At 29.6% G+C, this 24,291-nt stretch overlaps 2 protein-coding genes across 4 annotated transcripts in view; both read left to right on the top strand.

The window, feature by feature from the left end:
• The window catches only part of LOC105196481 (proteasome subunit beta type-6), a 46,238-nt gene extending 32,981 nt beyond the window's left edge, over positions 1–13,257 (top strand). The window contains exons 2-5 of the mRNA XM_026139611.2: positions 6,715–6,782; positions 6,855–6,986; positions 9,730–10,004; positions 12,932–13,257. Coding sequence (XP_025995396.1) covers positions 6,715–6,782; positions 6,855–6,986; positions 9,730–10,004; positions 12,932–13,059 — 603 coding nt within the window. The 3' untranslated portion in view covers positions 13,060–13,257. The remainder of the gene's footprint in view (positions 1–6,714; positions 6,783–6,854; positions 6,987–9,729; positions 10,005–12,931) is intronic.
• Positions 13,258–13,517: 260 nt separating this feature from the next.
• The window catches only part of LOC105196485 (sodium-coupled monocarboxylate transporter 1), a 459,320-nt gene continuing 448,546 nt past the window's right edge, over positions 13,518–24,291 (top strand). For all 3 annotated transcript variants that reach the window (XM_039447232.1, XM_039447235.1, XM_039447233.1), the window contains exon 1: positions 13,518–13,985. The gene's annotated coding sequence lies outside the window, so the exon portion shown is untranslated. The remainder of the gene's footprint in view (positions 13,986–24,291) is intronic.

The raw sequence follows: 24,291 nt of genomic DNA on the forward strand, positions 1-24,291 counted from the left end.
CAGTTTAAAAATTTCATACATTTTTTGGAAATCGTATCACATGAATTAAATTACACAATTTTAAGATTTTTTTTAAAAATACATACCAATTAGGTGGAATAAGATTTTTTAATAAAAATACAAAGATAATATCACTTGGATTTTGTAGAAAAAAATAAAAATTTAAAATACATATTATTTGGGTTGAATTTCAATAAGAAAACGAAGAACTATTCCTTGGATTTTATTTTTTAAAAGTAGTACAGTTACTTAAAAAAAGCAAAATATTCTCTTTATAATTAGCGTAATTTAAAGATTTTATATTTTTTTGGAAAAATGCATTTAGGTTGAATTAGATTACACAATTTTAAGATATTATTTATTTAAGTAAATATCAGTTAGGTCAGAATAAAATTTCTCAATGAGAATTAAAGATACTGCTACTTGGGTTTCGATTAAAATAGGAAGATCTTTTAATGACGATACAGAGTTAGTATCACTTAAGTTTTGTATAAAAATTAAAGATACTACCACTTGGGTTTTGATTAAAATATTAATATTTACATATCACTTGGGTTGGAATAGGAAAAATTTTCATCAAAAATACAAAAATAGTACATTATTAGATTTTAGAATTAATAATTATATTAGAGGAATGGTGGTCGTGGAATATATCTGGTGTGATCGAATATCATAATGTCTCGTTAATTCATGTTGAGTTCTAAGAGTAATCATTAAAATTATTTCATTGCTGTCTATTTAAATGTTGTAGGATGGTTATTGGTCATTAGTGTTTGCTGCGTTTTTATAAAAGCTGAATTTCAGTTTTGCAAGTAGCAAAAATTTTTACATATGTATACACTCTTTACGTAATTTTAAGAAGTATGTTACATGTTATTTTTTCAACTTTAATCTAATTTGAAGGCCTTGAATGTGAATTTCAAATAATATTGAATTAATGTGTTTTATAATGTGTGCATGAATTTGGCAAAGAAAGTTATATTATATGTTAATGAAATATAGTTATCCGCCATGTGCATCTGTCTTGCGACTTTATAATTTTATTGTAGACGTATGATGTTTATTAGAAGCAATGAAATTATTTTAGAAAGTTTCAAGTTTTATTTAAAAAAAAAAAATTTTTAATAAAATATTAAAAGTATACAATTATCGACGTCGACGTGAGCCGCCGTGCTAGATATTTGTTAATGATCAATAATAACAACATAAACATTGTTATTATAAACAAACAAAGAGACATTACATAGATATACCGGAATTTGTGTCTGAATTAGCAGTTCGAGCATAAAACCATCGCTGTGAAATGTTAGTCTTTTAATAGACTATAGTTTATCGTAAGGCGTGCATTAGATCTTCAAACATTAATATATAATTCGGCAAAACATGTGATGGTTTTACTTGGACAACTTTAATTTAAACTTTTGCACACTGAAGAAGACCGGTTATTAAATGTCGAATTGTTTGTTTATTATTACATATGTTTATGTTCTTATTACTGATTATTGGCAAAAACATCCAGAACAGTTCACAAGCCCGTTTATTGCACACTTTTGAATTATATTTACAGGAGGAGCCTTATTTATCGATTGTTTAATTTTTTAATAAAATATATTTTATGAAATGTTCATAATCTTATTTTGTGACACTTAATTGTATGTAAAATCTATGAAAGGTCATTAATTTATGGTTTTTTTAAAATAAATAAAAGTGCCTTTCATGACATTAGTTATTAGTATTCTACGATTCCTTTACTATTCCACAAATGCATGCTTTTTTTCTCTCTTTAGTAAATTATAAGTTACGTTTGTTCCACCTAATAAATTTCTATGTAGAAGGTGATTGGTAGAACTTTATGGCTAATAAACTGGTGCTGGTTAGAATTGTATTGCGTTAATATTTACTAACAGCGAGTTATTGTAAAAAAATAAATATTCCACAACCTTCTCCTTTTCTCTATATATTCATAAAATTTGGGATTTACTTACTGAAGTTGAGAGGATGATGTATTAGCTTAAAATGCTTTACTACAATACACTATTGATTTTTTAATTTCAAATTTTGATATTATTGTAAGAAAAAATTGTACAGATATAAACTAAAATTGATTGTAAAGATAAAAATTAGTACTTTAAGATGCCGTTTGCGAAATTTACAGAAAAAATTTTGTTGTTGGCATTAAATTGATAAACATTGTCAGAATTGCTATTTATTTCGGTAATCTGACGTGATAGATTAATTCAGCAGTTGGATTTGTTTTTGTTGTTTTTCAGAATGCAGACAATATGAATACTTGTGTTATTACATTCGAAGAAGAAAATGATTCAGAGAAATAGATAAATGTTTGACAAAATAAAACTTAAAACAAGTTTTTATAGAGTTAACGCGGTATATACGCCGTAGGTATCGAAAATTTAACTCTTAAACACGTAAGTGGGTCTGAGAGACCCCATATGAAGTTTTGAATGCTTGCTATGTGAAGACGGAATGAGATAGGAGGTTCAGACCAAGACGTAAAAAAAATTTGAAATCTCTTTTGATTGATATGGTTGATCAACTTTTTTGGTCAACTAGAATTCGAACGGCACGGCAGCAAAGTTTTGTTAGGGTCAATGCGACTCATATAGTGTGTAAGTGAAACTTTTTTTGTGAGTATTTTACATAAAAAAGCTGGACAAAATACGTTCGAACAAGTTGGTTTGCGGATGTTACTCACATATATTCTGTCTAAAGTTGGAATACTATAAAATGCTGTAAAAAAGGGAGTTTTTTCGAAATATATCATGAAACACATCAATTTTTAATTTTAGAAACGATTTAATCAAAAATACCTCATATTCGCCTTGTTACATAAGTACATTTTTTAATAGAAATGACAATGATATAATTTTTTTTGAAAGTATGAATCTTTAGCTTTAAAACGCCATATTGTAAAGTTCTTCAAAGTTTTTTGTTGCAAAGATATGATTTTTTTTTTAAGTGGATTTTTAGATGCCCAAAAATACTTCATATACTCCATGTTACATAATTATACTTTTTAAGGCTCCTGACTCTTCAGCCGAGAACTCCGCGTTGACGGTAGCGACATTCCGTCGCGGACGAAATTAGAACTAATACACGTGAAACGTGATAGATTGACAATGAAATGTTATCGTGCATGTCATTTTGTTATTATGTGTTTCATTGTGAAAATATGATTTGTCTCGTATTTACCAAATTCGTAAAAATAGACCGCGAGTAAAGTTTCTTTGAATTTTATACGTAAAAGTACATTTTTTACTCCTTTCAATAGCTATCCGTGTGTTTTCCTGTCTGAATAGACGTCATTTTACATGCTTTTTACGACTATTTATTGACTGCTAGGCGAAAAAAGGATTGTCGTGATCGATATTTAGAAGTATTTTAAAGCCGTTTGATTAGTCTGTGTTATCCAAATTGGCATTATTTAGAAATGGCACGTCGGACAAAATTACGTACCCATGTGTTTTCCTGTTTCAATAACTTTACTTTACATGCTTTTTACAACTATTTACTGACTGTTAGGCGGAAAAAAGATAGTCGTGACCGATATTTAGAAGTGTTTTAAAGTTATCTGCTTAGTCTGTTTTATCCAAATTGGCTTTATTTACAAATGGCATGTCGGACAAAATTACGTGTCATTTCACGCAATTTCTCGCTTCTGACGTCACGATTTCAATATGGCCGCGGCGAGTACTCAGGAGCCTTAAAAGGAATGACTTTGCCAAATTTTATTTTGAAAGTGTGACTCTTTAGCTTTAAAACGCCGTATTTGAAAGTCCTTAAACGTTTTTTGTTGCGAAAATATGATTTTTTGAAGGAAAAGTGGAAAAGAGGAAATTTTTGACCAATTTCTCATTTTTGCTTAATGGTTTTCCTTTTATAACTTCACAATAAATTGTTTTTTGGCAATGCCGATTGTACAGTCACACTCCTGAGATTTTGAACGTTTGTTTTAAAAAAAAATTGTAGAAAAATATTGATTGTAATCAAAGTTATTGCTTCTCAAAGTTGAAAAAGTCTCCTAGACCCAAAAATGTGTTTCCGTATTTTACAGGATCGGTGTGTTTAAGGGTTAATTTATCATTATTTACTATGTTTAAGGAAAATAAATTATACCAATGAAAACTTTATACTTTTTACTACTATAAAAAAAATTTTAAATACGAAATATTTTTTTCTTATACTTGAAAAAGAAACTTAAAGAAACTCTTACATTTTTGTCATATAAAAAAAGTGGCGGGATTTACGACTACTCATGTGTAAGATATATGGCGCATCGATAATTTACAAATAACATTTACAAATATGATATAAAATAACATAATGACTTATAAAATGTGTTTACAAAGTTTATTAAGAAATAAGAACAGTAAATATGTATACAAAGTAATAATAATGCAATATTGAAGAAATTAATATACACAAACATTAACAGAGTGCAGATATGTGCGCATCTCAACATAGAACTCAACATAGGGTAAGTGCTGCTTTCCAATCACTCACAAGTAAACCTACGGAAGTGTCACTCTTCGATTTTTCTGAAATTTGGATATGTTATAATACATGAAAAACTAAGAGACACGTATTTTTTTTTAGCGACGGAAAAACATATTTAGAGGGTGAAACGACTTCCCCAAAATTCGGGTTAAAATGGAAAAATTGCGATATCTTTGAGATCAGTGAAGCGATCTTAATGATTTTTTGTATGAAAGTATCTTTTGATAGAAGACGAAAATTGGCCTAGGTATGTTGGAGGGGGAGTGAAAATTAGGGGGCCAACTACCTTTAAAGTAACCAATTTTTTGCTGCAAAAAATCAGTTTTGGTCTAATCGAAGTGAAATCTATTAAAACTTTAAAAGGAAAACTAATTAAGGAACATGTATTTTTTGTTTTTTTCTTTATATAAATATTTGGGGGGTAAACAGCCTCTATATTGTTGCGCTCGTATGACATTGCGCATGAAACACCTTGTGAAACTATATTTTTGAACTGTTTGATTTTTTTAATATATTGGTTTTTGAAGTCGCTGAATCCGAATCTAAAATCAGATTTTCAAAATTCAATGTGATGGATCCAATATGGCGGACAAAAACTTTAAAAATTACTTGAATAGGCAGTAACTTGACATGCGATTTTTTAAAATACAATAAAATCAACTTATGACATTTATTGTTAGTTATGTGAAGTGAATTAAACATGTTAAAAATATTAATTGTTTATAACAACACCGCCGGCGTTAGCGTTACCCGAGACGTACCAGAAAATAGTGAGAGGCAAGGGGACTCTAATCAAGCACCCCGAAGAGATGTAAATCCGACCATGCGACGTCTGCGCGGTACTTCTCGGGTAACGCTATCGCCGGCGATTATAAACAATTAATATTTTTAATATGTTTAATTCACTTCACATAACTAACAATAAATGTCATAAGTTGATTTTATTGTATTTTGAAAATTGCATGTTGAGTTACTGCTTATTCAAGTAATTTTTAGAGTTTTTGTCCGCCATATTGAATTAAAAAAATCTGATTTTAGATTTGGATTCAGCGACTTCAAAAACCAATATATTAAAAAAATCGAACAATTCAAAAATATAGTTTTACAAGGTGTTTTATGCGCAATGTCAAACGAGCGCGACAATATAGAGGTTATTTACCCCTCAAATATTTATATAAGAAAAAAACAAAAAATATATGTTTCTTAATTAGTTTTTCTTTTAAAGTTTTAATAGATTTTACTTTGATTAGATCAAAACTGATTTTTTGCAGCAAAAAATTGGTTACTTTAGGGATAGTTGGCCCCGTAATTTTCACTCCCCCTCCAACATACCTAAGCCGATTTTCGTTTTCTATCAAAAGATACTTTTATAGCAAAAATCATTAAAATTGCTTCACTGATCTTAAAGATATCGCAATTTTTCCATTTTAAACCCTATTTTGGGGAAGTTGTTTCATCCCATAAATATGTTTTTCCGCCGCTAAAAAAATACGTGTCTCTTAGTTTTTCATGTATTATAACATACCCAAATTTCAAAAAAATCGGAGAGTGACACTTCCGTAGGTTTTCTTGTTAGTGTCTGTATTACGGCATAAATCCTGCTCGTTGAAAAGGCCGTATATCCTAAACAAGTGGAATACACAAGATATCAAACTAAATAAAGAATACAAGAGCTACGCACTTGTATCTTGCTTGTATTCCATCCTTTACTATCGCTCTACATCTACATATCATGAAATAATTATTATGCCTTTTACATTTTCTACAATAATCATTTTACGTAGATGGTAATACACGATCGCGCTATTTCTACATGAAAACATTAATTTATTTCACGATATTTTCGTTAATATTAACAATAAAAAACTGTAATTACAATACAATACTAATATAGTATAAAGGCACATAACAAAGTTGTTGTGAGCAAACTATCTTTATTCCTTCTATTTTTTCTGACTGCTGCGGCGTACACCCCCCCCCCCCGCGGCGTAAATACCGACTTCACTCTAAGCTGAATACATGTTTTTTTTTCCATATTTACACACTTTTCTGTCACTTCACAATTTTCTTCAAAGATTTACAAAAGAAGTTACTGATTTATTATATGTCTCCTTATCTTAATTTATGAATACACAATTAACTCTGTACGTCAAATGATGCAATGTGGTAATTTAAAGCTGTCTTACAATCTCTTTGCAGACGTCAATCATGGCGTGCGAGTTCAACGGTGGCGTTGTAATAGGTGCCGATTCTCGGGGTACAACAGGGTAGATATTATTATCCAGTCAAATAATTTCGTTAATTATAATTCCTCATGTTAACTTACCTAATTTTTTCAGAGCCTACGTCTCTAATCGTTTTGCTGATAAATTGACGAGAGTGACAGATTATATTTATTGCTGTCGTTCCGGCTCTGCGGCAGACACTCAGGCGATTGCTGACATTGTGGCTTATCATTTGGGATTGCATCAGTAAGATATCATAAATTTATTCCACACAGCACGAAACATTGAAAGAATATTTCTCTCTCCCTCTTTTTCTCTAGATGTGGCAATGTTGAATATTAAAGCGTGAACGTGTGTTTCAATGTTGATTTTATACTAGAGTCTCTTTATTGATTGTTAATATTACCCGAATGAAACAACATTGAACAAGTTATGTCACGCGTGCACACGCATACACATACGTATATATGTATGTATGTATATATGTGCGTCTTTTGTCTTTAGAGTATAAGGTTCTGAAGATAAAAGTTAATGAAATAAAAAAAGCTTGTATATTGACTCTTATTTTTATATTTATTATTTTTGTTGTTACCTTTTATTAGTTCTTTTTTGTTGTGCATTATATTTTAAATTACATAATTATTCTAAAATGCATCATTACATGATGTACGTATATTGCACTTAATTACATATGATTTTAATGTTTCAAATAGTGATATAATAAAAATAATACAATTTAAAAATTATTTTTTATAGCTTTTATAATTTTATGTACACAGTAATTAGAAAATTATATTATAGTAAAAAAATCATACAATTTCATTAAAAAAAATTAAACCTTTATATAATCTTCAAAATTCAATTTTTTGAAAATAATTAATTTTACCATTACTTATGCACATGTATTGTTATAGTAGCATGACAAAAAATGTAATCTTTGCATCAATTTTATGAATTAGTTTAATATAAAAGTATTTATTTTTATAAATATAATAAGTAATGATAAAATCACTAAAAATTTTCAATTACTTAGTTACTACATTTAATACTACATAATCATACTAGTTTATTTAGGTTTTTGTAAAAAATAATATTAAATTTAATTTGTTAATAAAATGCAATAAATAAAAGATTCCTGAAAAATAAAAACTAAATACTTTTATATTGTTAAAAAATTGAATATAACGAATGTGCAAAATATATTTCTAAATTTTTGGAAAAAGAATGAATTTAAATATTTTAAATAATAAAATAATATTGATTTTCATTATTCTTGACTCATGTATTTAGTTTCCCTGATTGCCTGAAGTCTTTTGACTGCCTAGAATATTTTGAAACCTCAGCAATGAATAAAAAAACGTTTCAGACAAAATTGTATAATCTGAAGGAGAATAAGTAATGTAATAAAATTAATTATTTTTGAAAGAATTTATTTTTCAAGATTATATGAAGGTTCTATTTTTTAAATAAAATTATATAATTTTTTTACTATAATATAATTTTCTAGTTATTTTGCATATAAAAGTATAAGAGTTATAAAAAATCAACAGTTTACGAAATATCGTATACTTTATTCTAGCTTATTTCGATATAAAATCACTTGATTGGCTTTAAAAAATATTGTACTATTTCACAATAAAATTCTTCCTATCTTAGAAATTAAGCGTTTCTAAACCCATATTTATATAAATTTGCTTTAAATGTTTAGTTAATGGGAATACATTTCTAAATTATTTAATATTTATACCTTTATATTTATCTCTTGTATACATCTCTTGTATATATAGAGTTTTCCATGTACGTTAAAAGATTTTGGGTAATTTCTCATAAATTTAAGACGAAAATTTTATATGACTATATCCAAAATAGTTTAGTTTTAAAGATACAGGGTGTCAAATTTGAAAAAGATTTGATTTTTTTTCAGAAATTTTTAAAACCATTCGGACTATTTTAATGTAATTTTGTATGTGTTTAAAGTCTTATTTTTTGAAGTTATTTTTGAAGTTAACTGACTTTTTTATTCAGTTAGGTGCGAAAAGGACCTCGCACAAATCTTATGGGAAATGGATCCCGGTGGATTTAGCTGAAACTTTGGAAATTTGTAGTTTACATGATCGTGATGAAAAGTTCTTGTTGCTCCAATTTGATGCATTGAGTCGTTTGAGTTCTAGGGACAGTTAAAAGTAGGAAATAGGTGACTGCGTGTAGGAAATCATCTAATAAAGCTTCTCTCTCTTATCCTTTCCCCATTCCTTTTTCTCTCTTTTTTTTTCCTTTCCTTCACCGCGTGTGTATGTGTATGTGCGTACATACATGCGTACGCGCGCGTGCGTTACAGCAGAGATGAGTACTTTATGGTTTGTCATGATAAAATTGTCCACTGCGGACTTGATTTGATAAAAAACAATTGCTCAATGACTAATTAATAAACAATAGCTCAAAAACGCACGAAAAAACGTACTTTTGTTAGGTATAACAAGATTAAATGAATAAATTGAAAATACGGATTGTTGCCTTATTTTCTGAACGCCAAAATCGCAATAAAAATCATGATTTTACTTTTTCTTATTTTTTCAATTAACTACGTTTTTGAATGATATAACGTATGGTTATATATTTAAAAAAATATCTTTAGCCTACAAATATCGTCGTGATATAACCTCTATTTATCGGGAAGATACCAAACCACGAAACGTACAATTACCCTTACAATAACTCTACTTTCCCCTATATATGATATCTTGCATATACTTTGAATAAATGTTGAATTAGACTTGAATCAATATTGAATAATGTTCCTGAGTTTTGAATCGTAATGTTTGCAAGACATTCAAAGTATATTAGACATATTTACAATGTTTTCCAACGTTGAATTTATTTTATATTTATGTTATAATTTAATGTTGTTGAAACATTGATTCAACATTTGTGTGCTATACGGATATCGTACCTATTCGTTGATGATAAGGTGTACCATTTTTTTTTTCAGGATGGAACTTGGAACGCAACCCTTGGTAGAGACCGCTGCGAACGTATTCCGTGAAATATGCTACAATTACCGAGACTCTCTAATGGCTGGAATCCTAGTTGCAGGATGGGACAAGCAAAAGGGTGGTCAGGTCTATAGTATTCCAATAGGCGGTATGTGCGTCAGACAGCCGATTTCAATTGGTGGTTCTGGTTCAACGTATGTGTACGGCTACGTGGATGCTCAATTCAAGTCTAATATGTCAAAAGATGAATGCCTCAAGCTAGTGGAGAACAGTAAGCATCCATATCCAACATAGAATCTTGTAGTTATATTGCTACAACATTGTGGTCTTGCATATAGCAACATTGTTAGAATGTAGATATATGTGATATGACTTTAATAATGTTGCAAATACTTTAAACGCATTATTAAAATAAAGGTTGCTATGCTTTCTCTCTCTCTCTCTCTTTATCTCCCCTTCTCTCTCCCTCGCCCCCTCCCCCCCCCTCTCTCTCTTTGGAAACGTTTCGATATGATTTTTAGGAGAATGATATTCATATGTTAATGTTTATTTGTATATGATGTTTATTTTTTGTAAATATAAAAAAATATTTATAAGTTAATATTTTGATATAGGTTTTATAACAACATTTAAAACATACAAAGACATAAAAGCTTATTTTTGGTTCTTTTATCTAGGTTTTAATACAAAAAATAAACGTATAAATAAACACATATGAATATTATTCTAAAAATTATATTAAAACTTTTCCTTACACACACGCACGCACGCACGCACGCACGCACGCACGCACGCACGCACGCACGCACGCACGCACGCACGCACGCACGCACGCACGCACGCACGCACGCACGCACGCACGCACGCACGCGCACGCACGCACGCACACACACACACACAGGGTGTCAGGTAACTACCGCCCCTCGTTTCGTGGATTGATAGATCAAATAAAATTGAGCAGAAAAGTCCTTTACCATTTTTTAATATTTGCTATGGCAAATATTAAAGCGTTAACTATGGTTAACGAAATAAAAATTAACAAGGTCTGCGAATAAGCGCATATTATTGCGCGCAAGGACTGCCTACCAGTCACTGAGACGTAGGCAGCCGGGGCAGCCTTCTCCCTCCTTGCCGCGCCGCTCGCAGGCCGCAGCTACTGCTGCTTTTCCTTCCTCACTGCACCGCGCCGCGCCGCGCCTACAGCCGCGGCTGCCTACGTCTCGGCGACTGGCAGGCGGTCCTTGCGCGCGGTGATACGTGCTTATTCGCAGACTTTATTAATTTTTATTTCGTTAACTATCGCAAATATTGAAAAATGGTACAGGACTTTTCTGCTCAGTTTTACTTGATCTATCAATCCACGAAACCAGGGGCGGTAGTTACATGACACTCTGTGCGTGCGTGCGTGCGTGCGTGCGTGCGTGCGTGCGTGCGTGCGTATACATATAAAATTTTTGTATCAGAATATACAGATTATTTAATTATATTAAATTAATTTTTTAATGTTTATTTACTTATATTCAAAATCAAATTCTTATAAATTACAATTGCAAAGCTGTTTTTTTCTGCTGAAACGTAACTATTGGTTTATAATATAATTAAAGTATAGTAAAGTACTTTGTAAATTTTTGAAAGTTTAACACATAAATAAAACTAAATTTAAAAACAATTATTGCTTATTAAATTCTTAGATAAAAGTGTAAAATGTAATATATAATATAAAATTAGCATGATTGTCTAAAAAAATTTGTAGATTATATTATACATATATTTAGTTGATTTATTATAATATATATTTAAAACATGTTTAAATTATGTATGTTTATTTAAGCATGTTTTAAATAAAAAAAACAATGCTTTGTTCATGAAATACATGATTTCTACCAATTCTGGTTAAAAAAAAGATAAAAATTTTATGTAAAAATATTTATGCATGCATGCGTATTTTCTAGTTCATCAAACTTATAAATAATTTTATACAAGAGTCTTATATTGCATTTAAGCACAAGTCTCAACTATAATTACGCTAAGGTATTTCTGTAAATGTTTGAGAGTAACAATTTCTCCAATTAAAGAAATTTTTTAATCAAAGTTTTATAATTTTATATTTAGCGTTTTAATATTAAATTTTAATGTAATTCTAAGGCATACTAAAAATTACGTCATTTAATCATGAATATGTAAACAAATGTCAAAAATTAAGAAGATAATTATATAAATTTTTATTTGTGCTGTTAATATTATGTTGATATATGTCACAGTACATATTTTATATAATAATGCAGTATATTAATATATTATATGTAATAATATGTATTATAGTAATACGTCATTAATAGCAAATTTCTTTATATAATTACGTTTACTATTGAACAAATGTAGAAAAACCTCTAATTTTTAAAGAATTTTTTTATTGTTGAAAATCGTAGATTTTTATGGGATTTTATTGGTACTCAAGAAAGTTTTTGGAATTTTACTTTTAAATTTAAATTCTGCCTTTTTTCTGACAAAATTATTCTTTTTTGATCATTTTTTTCTTGCTATTATAAAATCAAATATGGTATACACATACAGCTACGCTATTTTTTTGTATGCCTTGAAATTTTTTATATTATAAAAATAAATTATTGATAATACATTGTTTTAATTTAATTTTGTATATTTAATTACCTTTTAAATGTGCTTCTCTTGAGCTAGATTTGTATATAGCAAATACATTGTTGTATGCTATTTAGTTCATTCTGTTTTTTTTTTTTTTTTTGGTAAATTTCTCAAATTTAATATTCAAAACTTAAGTGACTTTTTTTATGATTGTGTGATTAAGGAACATTAAAAATAATGTATAATAAAATATGTATAATAAAATGAGTTTATTTCAAAGCTATAAAATTAGAATTTTGAAAAATCTGGAATTTTCAAAGAAATCTTATAAAATTTGAGTAAGCATTTTTAATCGTTTTTTTTTATATTTTTGTTATTTATAAACATGTTCCATAGCTTGTTTATTTAAATTAAAAACATATATTACATTGCTGCAACAATGTATTACAATATTTTTTAAAGTAAATAGTTTATCATTGCAGCAATATTTTACAATCTTGCATTGTTGCAGTGAAACCTTTCTGTGCTGTATAGGCAAAAGATTGTTACAAAAAGAAAATTTAGCAGTTTGCAAAGTAATGATTTCAATACTTTCAGCACTCGCATTAGCCATGGCTCGTGATGGTAGCAGCGGCGGTGTGATAAGAACAGGCGTGATCACAGAGAAGGGAATTGAGAGAAAAGTTATATTAGGCAACGAATTGCCGCGCTTTTATGAAGGTTGATGATTATTATCGTTCGACGCGATACATTTAATGTAAACTATGTATTTATAAAAATTTTTTGAATACAATGCCGCATTTGCTAATTAAAATTAAAAGAACAGTTATAATTTTCTTCTCTCGTTTTTTGATGTTTATCCTGAGATTATAGTATAGATATTTTAACATGTAATGAAATATAAAAATATTGGAAATTTTCAATTAATTGTTAATTATTTGCAAACCCCAATTATACCATTATTTTATTGATGTTTTGTTTATGAGATATTTTTGGACACTTTTACATGGGATACGATTTTATATAGGATTCGAGAGAGAAACGTGACTCTCAATTTAACTAAACATATATTCGCATCACCTACTAAATTTAGGTCGTATTATCCACTTGCGAGCCTTCCAACGAGGTATATTTGTCAGCCATTCGTTTGTACTCTATACTTTGTGCTCCTTGTCAGTTTAATTAGAAGATTGTCACAATGACACTATCGTGATATGCGTAATCGCGATACGACGCGACGCTTCGGACTTTCTCGGGTTTTGTCGTGATTTGCGTGACTTCGTCAAAGTAGTCGTCTCTTGGCTTCCGCGATAGATTCACCATTCTTGCGTACGACACAGCCAACATCTTCAATTCACTAATAACGTTGATTCAATCAAAAAATCGATTCCTAATGTAATCCTGTATCATTAACATTCTTAAAACTACAAATTATATTTACTTTACATCTGTGAAATATAATTAATAATCAATATTTCATAGCACGAGTGATTTGTCATTTTGACGATTAAATTAGTAATAATAATTCATTCTTCCTGAGTTACATGTGAAGATGATCTAAGTGCATAAAACGGAATCATATCAAATTGGAAATTTATACCAGAAGCTAAGGATAATTACTTTCTAGATATTTTATTATTATTACATAAATGTAAGTAAAAAATAAATAAATATAAATAAATTTCGCGAAAATTTTAATCAAAATATCTCAATATTTTTAAAAATTTTTCATATTGTAAATTAAAAGTTAATAGTTTTTAAATGATGAGCGTTTGAAAATCTCTAATCACAGGGCGTGATTGGATGTTCACGCCGTCAAGTGCGGCGCAATCAAGCAGCCGGGCGCTTTGACAAGTACTGTTAAACGGCACGGTGTCAAATATTATAAAGGTTTCGTAAAATATCTATTAACATCTACTGTATTTTTGAGTTCAGTCTAATTGACAAGAAATAATGTTAATTGAAAATTCGATAAAATATTACTTTTATATATATTATATATATATATATATATATATATATATATATATATATATATATATAAAATATAAAAGTAATATTTTATCGAAAATATTACTTACCTACCCGCTGTGCTTACTTTGTGTGCTACTGTCATTGCGAAGATTTTGACAATTATGTGTATCGGGTAAATTTATAATTTATAAACTACAAAAGCTGTGTAGCGCGCGCCTGTTTTACTAGTATAAGTAAAAAATGTGTGTTTTTAAAAGACATTTTGTGTAAAAATAATAAATTAATAAATAAAATCAATATTAACCCTTAAACACATCGAAAATTCCCCTAGATTTTTGATTTTTTTATTGTGTGTAGACGGAATGAGAATAAAGATTTGGATTAGGAAAAAAAGTTTGAAGACTCCTCTATCGACTGCTACGATTAACCAACTTTATTGCTTAACTAAAATAAAATGGCACGAAAGAGAGGTTTTTCGGGAAGGTCTCCCAGACCCATTTATATGTTTGAGAGTTAATTAAATTATCTCATCAAATAATATTGAAAGCTTCAATCAACAAACATTTCCGAAAAATCTTTACAAAAACAAAATAGAAAAGTATAGCCAATTTACGAGCAATTTAATTGGTCTTGTAAATTATATAAATAAATATTAATTTTTATTCTAACAAAGTGTCACAAAACGTTTTGACTATTCTGCCAATACAATAACTATTTTAATTTGCATAATTGAATAACAATTTTGAACCGCATACATCGTAACACGCGTACATACTAACACGCAAGAGTACATGGCACATATGGCAACATGTACCATTGGTTGTAGACCAGTTCTTCAAAAGTCATTAAAATGGTCCAAAGAATAAAAATTTTTTATGTTGTTTTGTCAGTTAGAGGCGAGAATTTCATTAAATCAAGGCGATACGTTAAAAGATGAAACCAATAAAAGTCAGTCTATAGATATAAATAAATAAATAAAAACCGGGCAAAAATTAAAATAAAATAAAATAAAAAGTATGCTTGATAGAATTGATAACAGTTCAAAATTGGTGTTTAATTATGCGAATTAAAATATTGTTATTGTATTAGAAGAATAGTTTATTTAAAACTGATGAAAATTAATAGTCGAAACGTTTTGTGTAATACACTACAAAAAAGAAAAAAAAGGAGGAACACTTTCCAGACACCAAAAGTTGGGCTATTTTCGAATAGCTGTAACTTGGCGAAAAATTATCGTAGATAAAAAATGCAAAAAGCATTTTAAAGCTTGAAGTTTTAACATTAACGTTGTATTAACAGATTTTCTTTTAACAAAATTCTTTTAACTTCCTTGTCTTATGTATTAAAAAAGCACACCTTGTCTTGTTCCTTAAAATTACGTATTTTTGACACTTTGCAGCTTGACAAACGAATTTTTTTTTAACAATTTACCTAAAGCTTTCTAAACTACTACATTTTGCCTACAAGATGTTTTTTTTTAAATTTCTCTATTTTACTAGTATAAGTAAAAATTTTTTGACCGAGTTACGCAACTTTGAAGCTAAACCTGCATTTTTTACAAATAATATCCGTACTTTCTGAAAAATTATTGTAGACAAAAAATTAAAAGAGCATTTTAAAGCTTGAAGTTACACCTTTAACGTGTTATCAATGGTTTCCAAAAACTTTCTCAATTTCTCAGTGCTATGCCCCAAAAAAGATACACTGTTTTTTCCTTAAAATTATGTCTTATTCACAGCCTGTAGCTCAATAAAAAAATTTTTTTAACATAAATTCAGTGCAAGTACTATAAAGTATGACATTTTTTTTTACAAAATGCTTTTTCTTTAATTTTTCTATAATTTTTTTTAACCGAGTTACAAGAATTCGAAGAAACACATTTTTTACAGTACATTTTATCGAAAAATAACGTTTACCGTCGACATTAGCATTATCTAATGTGCACCACCTGGATGTTGCCTGTCGGATTTTTGCACATCGTACGTGCGTGCGTGCGTGCGACAATCCTGCAGAATGTCATGCTAAGTTTATCTCAAAGTTTCTCTCAATTCTTCTAAATTTTCTTATGTGGTTACTCGATAACGAAGACTGGCTTCTCTCAAACGGTTGCGGATTTTTTGTTTGCTTACATGGCGCAAATGAATGTCATCGCGAATACTTCTTGCGCTAATTATTCGTCTTTGTAATGCATAACGAACAATGTTTCGATTTTGTCTATTTGTCGTTATTTGAGAACGATCACTGCTTTCACATCTTGTGTAATGTCCCGTGTTTTGATATTGTGACCAAGCTGTATTCACTAGGGACACAGATGCACCAATACCTTGCGCCACATAACGCATACTAAAACTTTTTTGCAAAAGCGCGATTATGCGTGCAACTTCTACTGCCGATAAATGTCTACGCGGCATTTTGAAAATTCCGTGTCGCTTATCACACTGCGAAAATTGCCGGCGTACTGAACAAAATTGTATTGTGTTGAGCATGCAATGTTCACATATAGTCATCTTTGTCTAAAAAGAGATTTTCTTTAGAGTAAAACGACTATATGTTTACATATAGTCATCTTTTTGAAAAAGAGATTTTTTTTAGATAAATACGACTACACGTTTATATATTATAGTCATCAATATCTAAACAAAGATTTTCTTTCTCTAAAAAGAATCTCTTTTTAGATACAGATAAAGATAAAGAAAAACAATTTTTCGCAGTGTGATAAGCGACACGGAATTTTCAAAATGCCGCGTAGACATTTATTGGCAGTATTTATTGGCTGCACGCATAATCGTTTTTTTGCAAAAAGTTTTTGGTATGCGTTATGTGGCGTAAAGTATTGGTGCATCCGTGTCAGTAGTTAGTATAGCTTGGTCATGATATCAAGACACGGAACATTACACAAGACGTGAAGGCAATGATCGATTTCAAATAACGACAAATAGACAAGATTGAGACATTGTTCGTTATGCATTACAAAGACGAATAATTACCGCAAGAAGTATTCGCGATGACATTTATTTGCGCTATGTATGCAAACAAACAATTCGCAACCGTTTAAGAGAAGTCAGTCTTTGTTCTCGTTTTCGTTCTCGAGTAACGACATAAACAAATTAAGAATTGAGAGAAACTTTGAGACAAACTTAGCATGGCATTTTGCAGGATCGGATTGTAAGATGCATAATAGACGAAAACGTTTACAAGTGGTGATTAATCAGAGAGAAGGAAACACAGTATTAAACACACACACGCATACGCACACACACACGCGATGTGCAAAAATCCAACAGGCAACATCTAGGTGGTGCACATTGGATAATGCTAATGTCGACGGTAAACGTTATTTTTCGGTAAACGTTATTTTTCGGAAAAATGTATTGTAAAAAATGTGTTTCTTCGAAGTCTTGTAACTCGGTTAAAAAAATTGTAAAAAAATTTAAAAAAAGCATTTTGTAGAGAAAATATCATACTTTATGATATTTTATAGTACTTGCACTGAATTTGTGTTAAAAAAATTTTTTTATTGAGTACAGGCTGTCAATAAGACGTAATTTTAAGGAAAAAACAGTGTATCTCTTTTGGGGCATAGCACTAATAAATTGAAAAATTTTTAAAAACCATTGATAGCATATTGAAGCCAAAACTTCGAGCTTTAAAATGCTTTTTTAATTTTTTGTCTACAATAATTTTTCACGGAGTACGGATATTATTTGTAAAACATGCAAGTTTAGTTTCAAAGTTGCGTAACTTGGTCAAAAAAAATTGTAGAAAAATTGTAAAAAAAGCATCTTGTAGGCAAAATGTAGTAGTTTATAAAGCTTTATTGGAATTGTTCGAAAAAAATTTGTTTGTTAAGCTGCAAAGTGTCAAAAACATGAAATTTTAAGGAACAAAACAAGGTGTGCTTCTTTACTGCATAAGACAAGGAAGTTAAAAGAACTTTGAAAATCTGTTGATACAGCACATTAAAGTTGAAACTTCAAGTTTCAAAATGCTTTTTTAATTTTTTATCTACGATGATTTCTTGTCGAGTTACAGCCATTTGAAAATAGCCTAATCTTTGGTGTCTGGAAAGTGTTTCCCCTCACTTTTTTTTTAGTAGTGTACTTTGTTAGGAGAATAAATCCTTATTATTTATGTAATTTACAAGATCAATCAATTTGGAAATTGGCTGTTTGTTTCTTCATATTTTGTGTTTGCAGATAAACGAGCGTTCATATAATTATTATTTTTATAAAAAGTTCTAGCATAAACAATATACATTGAAAATTCGCATTTAATGTAAATAAATATTCCATATTTAAAAAATAAAATAAGAAAAAAATAAAAGTTTGGATTTTTTAAATTATTTTTTATGGAAGTATAAAAAATAATTTTTAAAAAGTTCAATCCAACTTTTTAATGTTGAAAAACTTAATCCTGTCATAAACGACGACAGTGATGAAGATTGACACATTTTTATTTATATAATAACGATGAAATAAATACACTATGTGTCATAGATTTTCGCTTTTATTTCTTAATTTGCATAAGTAGACTTTTAAAAAGTCAATTCAATAAAAACATATTAATAGGAAGCGAATTTAAAGTTTTTGTTTACAAAGGTGAAACAACTTTGTATATGAAAAATTTTAACTCTCTTGCTGTTATGTTAGTGCATAGGTAGATAAGTTTATCATATGTATTATGTGCTTGAGAAAACTCCTAAAATCAATTAAATTAATTTTTCTGACAAGGAGTAGGCAAGAATTGTAAAATGTCAAATGAAATGAGTCATAGCTTATTTGAAAGGGAGGAACAAGTATATTAACAGTGTAAAAGGGTTAGTGTGAATGGGTCTTACTTTTTAAGAAAATTGTAATTAAAGTTTAACATTGGGACGTTTGTACGTTAAGTACTAGAATCTTAAACCATTATCCAAGAGAGCGTCGTGGCTCAGGAGGTTAGGTGCTAGCGTTAATATTTTCCTTCCACGGCGGACCGGGTTCGAATCTCCGAAACATTTCACTCTCTCTTTTTTTAAGTCTTTTGCTATTGTATTTTATAATTACATTATTTTTATTATTTTTTAACTTAATTAATAATGTAATGACATATAATAATAAGAAGACTAATTGGCCGTTAGGAAGATTCTGTTTATTGTTAAATCTTGACGCGGTCAAAGATGTTTATATGTACATTAAAATTTTCCGAGATGACAAAAATAAGCCGACGTGTTTACAATTTATATCGTATAAAGGAATTCTGATCTGTTAGCCTTATTTATGTTTTAAATGTTTTTACTTCGATTTTCACCCACAATATTGTACAACAATGTGCGAGTTTTATAACAAATAATTTTATTATTGTATAAATAATTTTAATTACAAAATTACAGTCATAGTAATTTTAACTTATTAATTTATTATTTTAATTGTTTTACCTTGGATATCATTATATTTATTAATTATTTATTTTCTATTTATTTATTTATTATTTATATCTTATTTATTTATTTACTTATTTACTTTCATACGTTTATTTGCGTGCTTATCTCAAAATTTGGATTAAAGGCTTGTCGATTAGGATTTCTGTATCGCGGTGATGCTCGGGATATCAACACGAAAAATGTTAGATATATTAATATAGTTATTTAATAATTTATTGAAATGTACTAGTTTTTAATAAGTTCACTGATGTAGCATGAAACATGTTCGACAAATTAGATGTTTTTCAAGATATATCATTTACTCATAACTAACATATTATGGTCTTATAACTTATAATATTGTAGAAACTTTTAAAGTGTATTATTTTTCAAAATAGATCTGTTTGTTAAGACCTTTTGTAAGTAATTTTATTATAAATAATTTAATAAATAATTTATAAAATGTTTTTATTAAATTTTAATTAATACAAATTTTATTATTATATGTCATTACATTATTAATTAAGTTAAAAAATAATAAAAATAATGTAATTGTAAAATACAATAACAAAAGACTTAAAAAAAAGAGAGAGAGATGTTTCGGAGATTCGATCCCAGTCCGCCGCGGAAGGAAAATAGTAACGCTAGCACCTAGCCTCCTGAGCCACGACGCTCTCTTGGATAGTGGTTTAAGAGGATGCTATACTGACGGAAATTACCGACCATTACAGTGTTCATTAATTTTCGAATTGGCTTTACAGATCACAAAATCCTTTTGCAAAATAAAAGTACGCACCAAAACAAAGTCTGCTCTGGTAAATTTTATGAGAAAATCGATCAAAAAGTTAAAAATTCATTTATTTTCGACTCGTGGATCTGTCAACCAAGGTAAATTTTTGTTATTTACTAACGTTCTGTAGCTCGTATGTATAAAATGAGACCAGGGCGGACTTCAGAAAACTCTAATAAACAGCACTGACTGTGTATCGTTTCAGTCAACAACCTAACAAAAAAGTTTAATAGGTGAACAGCTGTACGTGTCCAACTTTTGCTTAGCGCACGTAAACGATGGCAAGAAGAGCAGTGGCTGTAGTTGATAGGTCTTTTCGCAGATGGCGAAATAATCGAAAAACAAAGACAGATCTATGCGTTGGACAAAGAGCGATAGCCTGGTCTCCCTCGAAAAATAATCTGCAATGCCGACGTCGAGGAAGTTCTTCGGTCACTATAGCATCCTCTTAAGATTCTAGTACTTAACGTACAAACGTCTCAATGTTAAACTTTAATTGCAATTCTCTTAAAAAGTAAGGCCCATTCACGCTAACCCTTTTATACTGTTAATATACTTGCTTCTCCCTTTCGAATGAGCTATGACTCATCTTATTGTCATTTTACAGTTCTTGCATATTCCTGGTGAGTGAAAACAAATTGAAATCTCATGGTTTAAATTACGTGAACTCTATAATTTTATACTACTGTTTGCAGATGTATAATTGGAGATAATTGTATTTAAAAACAACGTAATCTATGTCAATTGGATGTACTAAAGACCGAAATATAATTGAAAAAATGGTTTTTTTTTGACACGTTCCACCATATTCAAAAATCTGAAAAAGGACTGAATATAACATGTCATATGATTCATCCACTGAATTTTTGTAAAAAATGGACACTATTTCATTATAGATTAAAGCATAATGCGATTTTAAAAATTCTGGATTTTTTAAAAACAAAATTTTTAGCACAGAACGACAAAAAAATTAGAACTTATGTATATGGATACTCTTTATAACCATGATTTTTTTGTAAAGATTAATTTAGATTTAACGGAGAAAAAAATATTAATTAGAAATCACATTTCTTGCGATATCTCGAAATTGTGGGAGTCTTTTGAAATAAAACTTGGCACAAAATTTTCTTTTATCTAGGTGGATATTTTGCCCTATATAACAATTGATTACGCGTGTGGCTGAAAATGACTCTTCTTATTCCGCTATACTCTTTGCTAACGTGATTTATTATAGTGTTGTCATCAGAATATTTCAAATCTTTATTTAAAAATTTAAAAATACAAGAATTGTCAGCATCTCAGCGTGTCACATTGTATTAAAATTCAATTTAATTATAATTTATGAAATTTTGTAATTTTGGTTTGAAATGGATTTAACAAGTGAGTGCTGGCGCCACCACTAGGCGGCCACGTCGCGGGGGATCTTCTCGTGAGTCAAGTACGGGCGTTATGGCGCCACCGCGGCCGATTTCCCAACTCGTACTTTAATGAGCTTTTAGGAGCTGCTTGTTGTAACCTCGAAACGAACACTTATTTTTTTTTTCAATCATGACGTGTGTGTGGAACGCTGTTCCACATAAAATTTTATATTTTTACATGTAAATAACAATTTGTATTGTACATAAATTAAATGCTTAATTCAAATTTAATCTTTCTTTAATCTTTTTTAACAAAAAGGATAAAAAAAAACTATTTTTTTGTAAACTAAACATTTATTACTTTTACATTAACCCTTAAACACGTAAGTGGGTCTGAGAGATATGAAGTTTTGAACGCTTGCTATGTGAAGACGGAATGAGATAGAAGGTTTGGACCAAGACATAAAAAAAGTTTGAAATCTCTTCTTTTGATTGATATAGTTGATCAACTTTTTTGGTTAATTAGAATTTGAACAGCACGGCAGCAAAGTTTTTCTAGGGTCAATGCGACCCATATAGTGTGTAAATGAAACTATTTTTTGTGAGTATTTTACATAAAAAGGTTGGACAAAATACGTTCGAACAGGTCGGTTTGTGGATGTTACTCGCATATATTCTATCTAAAGTTGGAATACTATAAAATGCTGTACAAAAAGGAGTTTTTCCGAAATATATCATGAAACACATCAATTTTCAATTTTCGACACGATTTAATAAAAAATACCTCATATTCGCCTTGTTACATAAGTACATTTTTTAATAGAAATGACAATGATATAATTTTTTTTTTGAAAATATGAATCTTTAGCTTTAAAACGCCGTATGATAAAGTTCTTCAAAGTTTTTTGTTGTAAAGATATGATTTTTTTTTTAAAGTGGATTTTTAGATGCTCAAAAATACCTCATATTCTCCATGTTACATAATTATATTTTTTAAAAGGAATCACTTTGCCAAATTTTATTTTGAAAGTGTGACTCTTTAGCTTTAAAACGCCAAATTTGAAAGTCCTTAAACATTTTTTGTTGCAAAGATATGATTTTTTGAAGGAAAAGCGGATTTTTGACCAATTTCTCATTTTTGCTTAATGGTTTTTCTTTTATAACTTCACAATAAATTATTTTTCGGCAATGCCGATTGTGCGGTCACACTCCTGAAATGTTGAACTTTTGTTTTAAAAAAAATCGTAGAAAAATATTGATTGTAATCAAAGTTATAGCTTCTCAAAGTTGAAAAAGTCTCCCAGACTCAAAAATGTGTTTCTGTATTTTACAGGATTGGTGTGTTTAAGGCTTAATGTATTCTGTTTTAATAAATCTTTTTCAGTTCCGATCTTATTGTCAATTGGTTTTAATCGCATCTTTTCGACAGAGTACTTATTTGCCATATTATATATAAATGAAACATGTGTTATTATGGAAAATAATCTAGAAAATTTTTGGCGGGTATATGTCCAGCAAATCGCGCACAAAAAAGATTTCTACAGCGCAAGCAAAATCTTGTCCTAGTGCGTTGTCATATAAGTAATAAATCGTCAGTAAATTGTGCGTGATGCTTGCATATATTATACACATATTGCATGCACATATTGTTAGCGTATTACTTGCACAGTATGTATGCATATTGCTTGTTGATTTAGCGTGCATCTCACATGTTTATGACAAAAGTGTTGCGAGCTAAGTTTGCTGGCGATTTGTTACTTATATGACGACGCACTAGGACAAGGTTTTGCTTGTGTTGTAAGAATCCTTTTTGCGCGTGATTTATTAGACATTTAGTAACAAAATGTTTTCTGAGATGCAAATCTGTGCTAAATACACTTGTGCAGGAATGAAAGAAATGCATTAGTTAGATAAAGACGGACAATCAATCTCTGTCTGTCCTCAGTTAGACTACTTATTAGAGAAAGAAGGAATCGTAGTGGTAATCACGGAGCGAGCAGAGATGTTATCTCTACGAATACATTCCCCTTTTTTCCGTCCCGTTTTTATGCGCTAAGTTTTAGCCATAGTGTATTTTTACACCATGGTTTTACCTATAAAATTCAGAAATAGAATTTTGAACGATTTCTATAGACATAGCGTACCTAGTCCAAGCATTCGAGGAGTGAAGGTAAAGCTCACACATCAAAAACTAAAAAGAAATAGTGTGTTTTGGAGTACATATCAGTCTATCTAATGACACGTGGTGGGGAATATTATCTTCACTTTAATAATTAGAGTGAGGATCTCCTACCACGCATGATTTGACAGAATGGTACTGCAAAGCATGCTATCTTTTTTTAATTTTTGACATCTTTTCCTCCATTTCTTGAATGCTCGGTTTAAATAAATATTATACTATGTCTATGACGATTTCTGGCATGAAAGTAGAAGG

This window comes from Solenopsis invicta, chromosome 3 (genome assembly GCF_016802725.1).
Source record: "Solenopsis invicta isolate M01_SB chromosome 3, UNIL_Sinv_3.0, whole genome shotgun sequence".
NCBI lineage: Eukaryota > Metazoa > Arthropoda > Insecta > Hymenoptera > Formicidae > Solenopsis > Solenopsis invicta.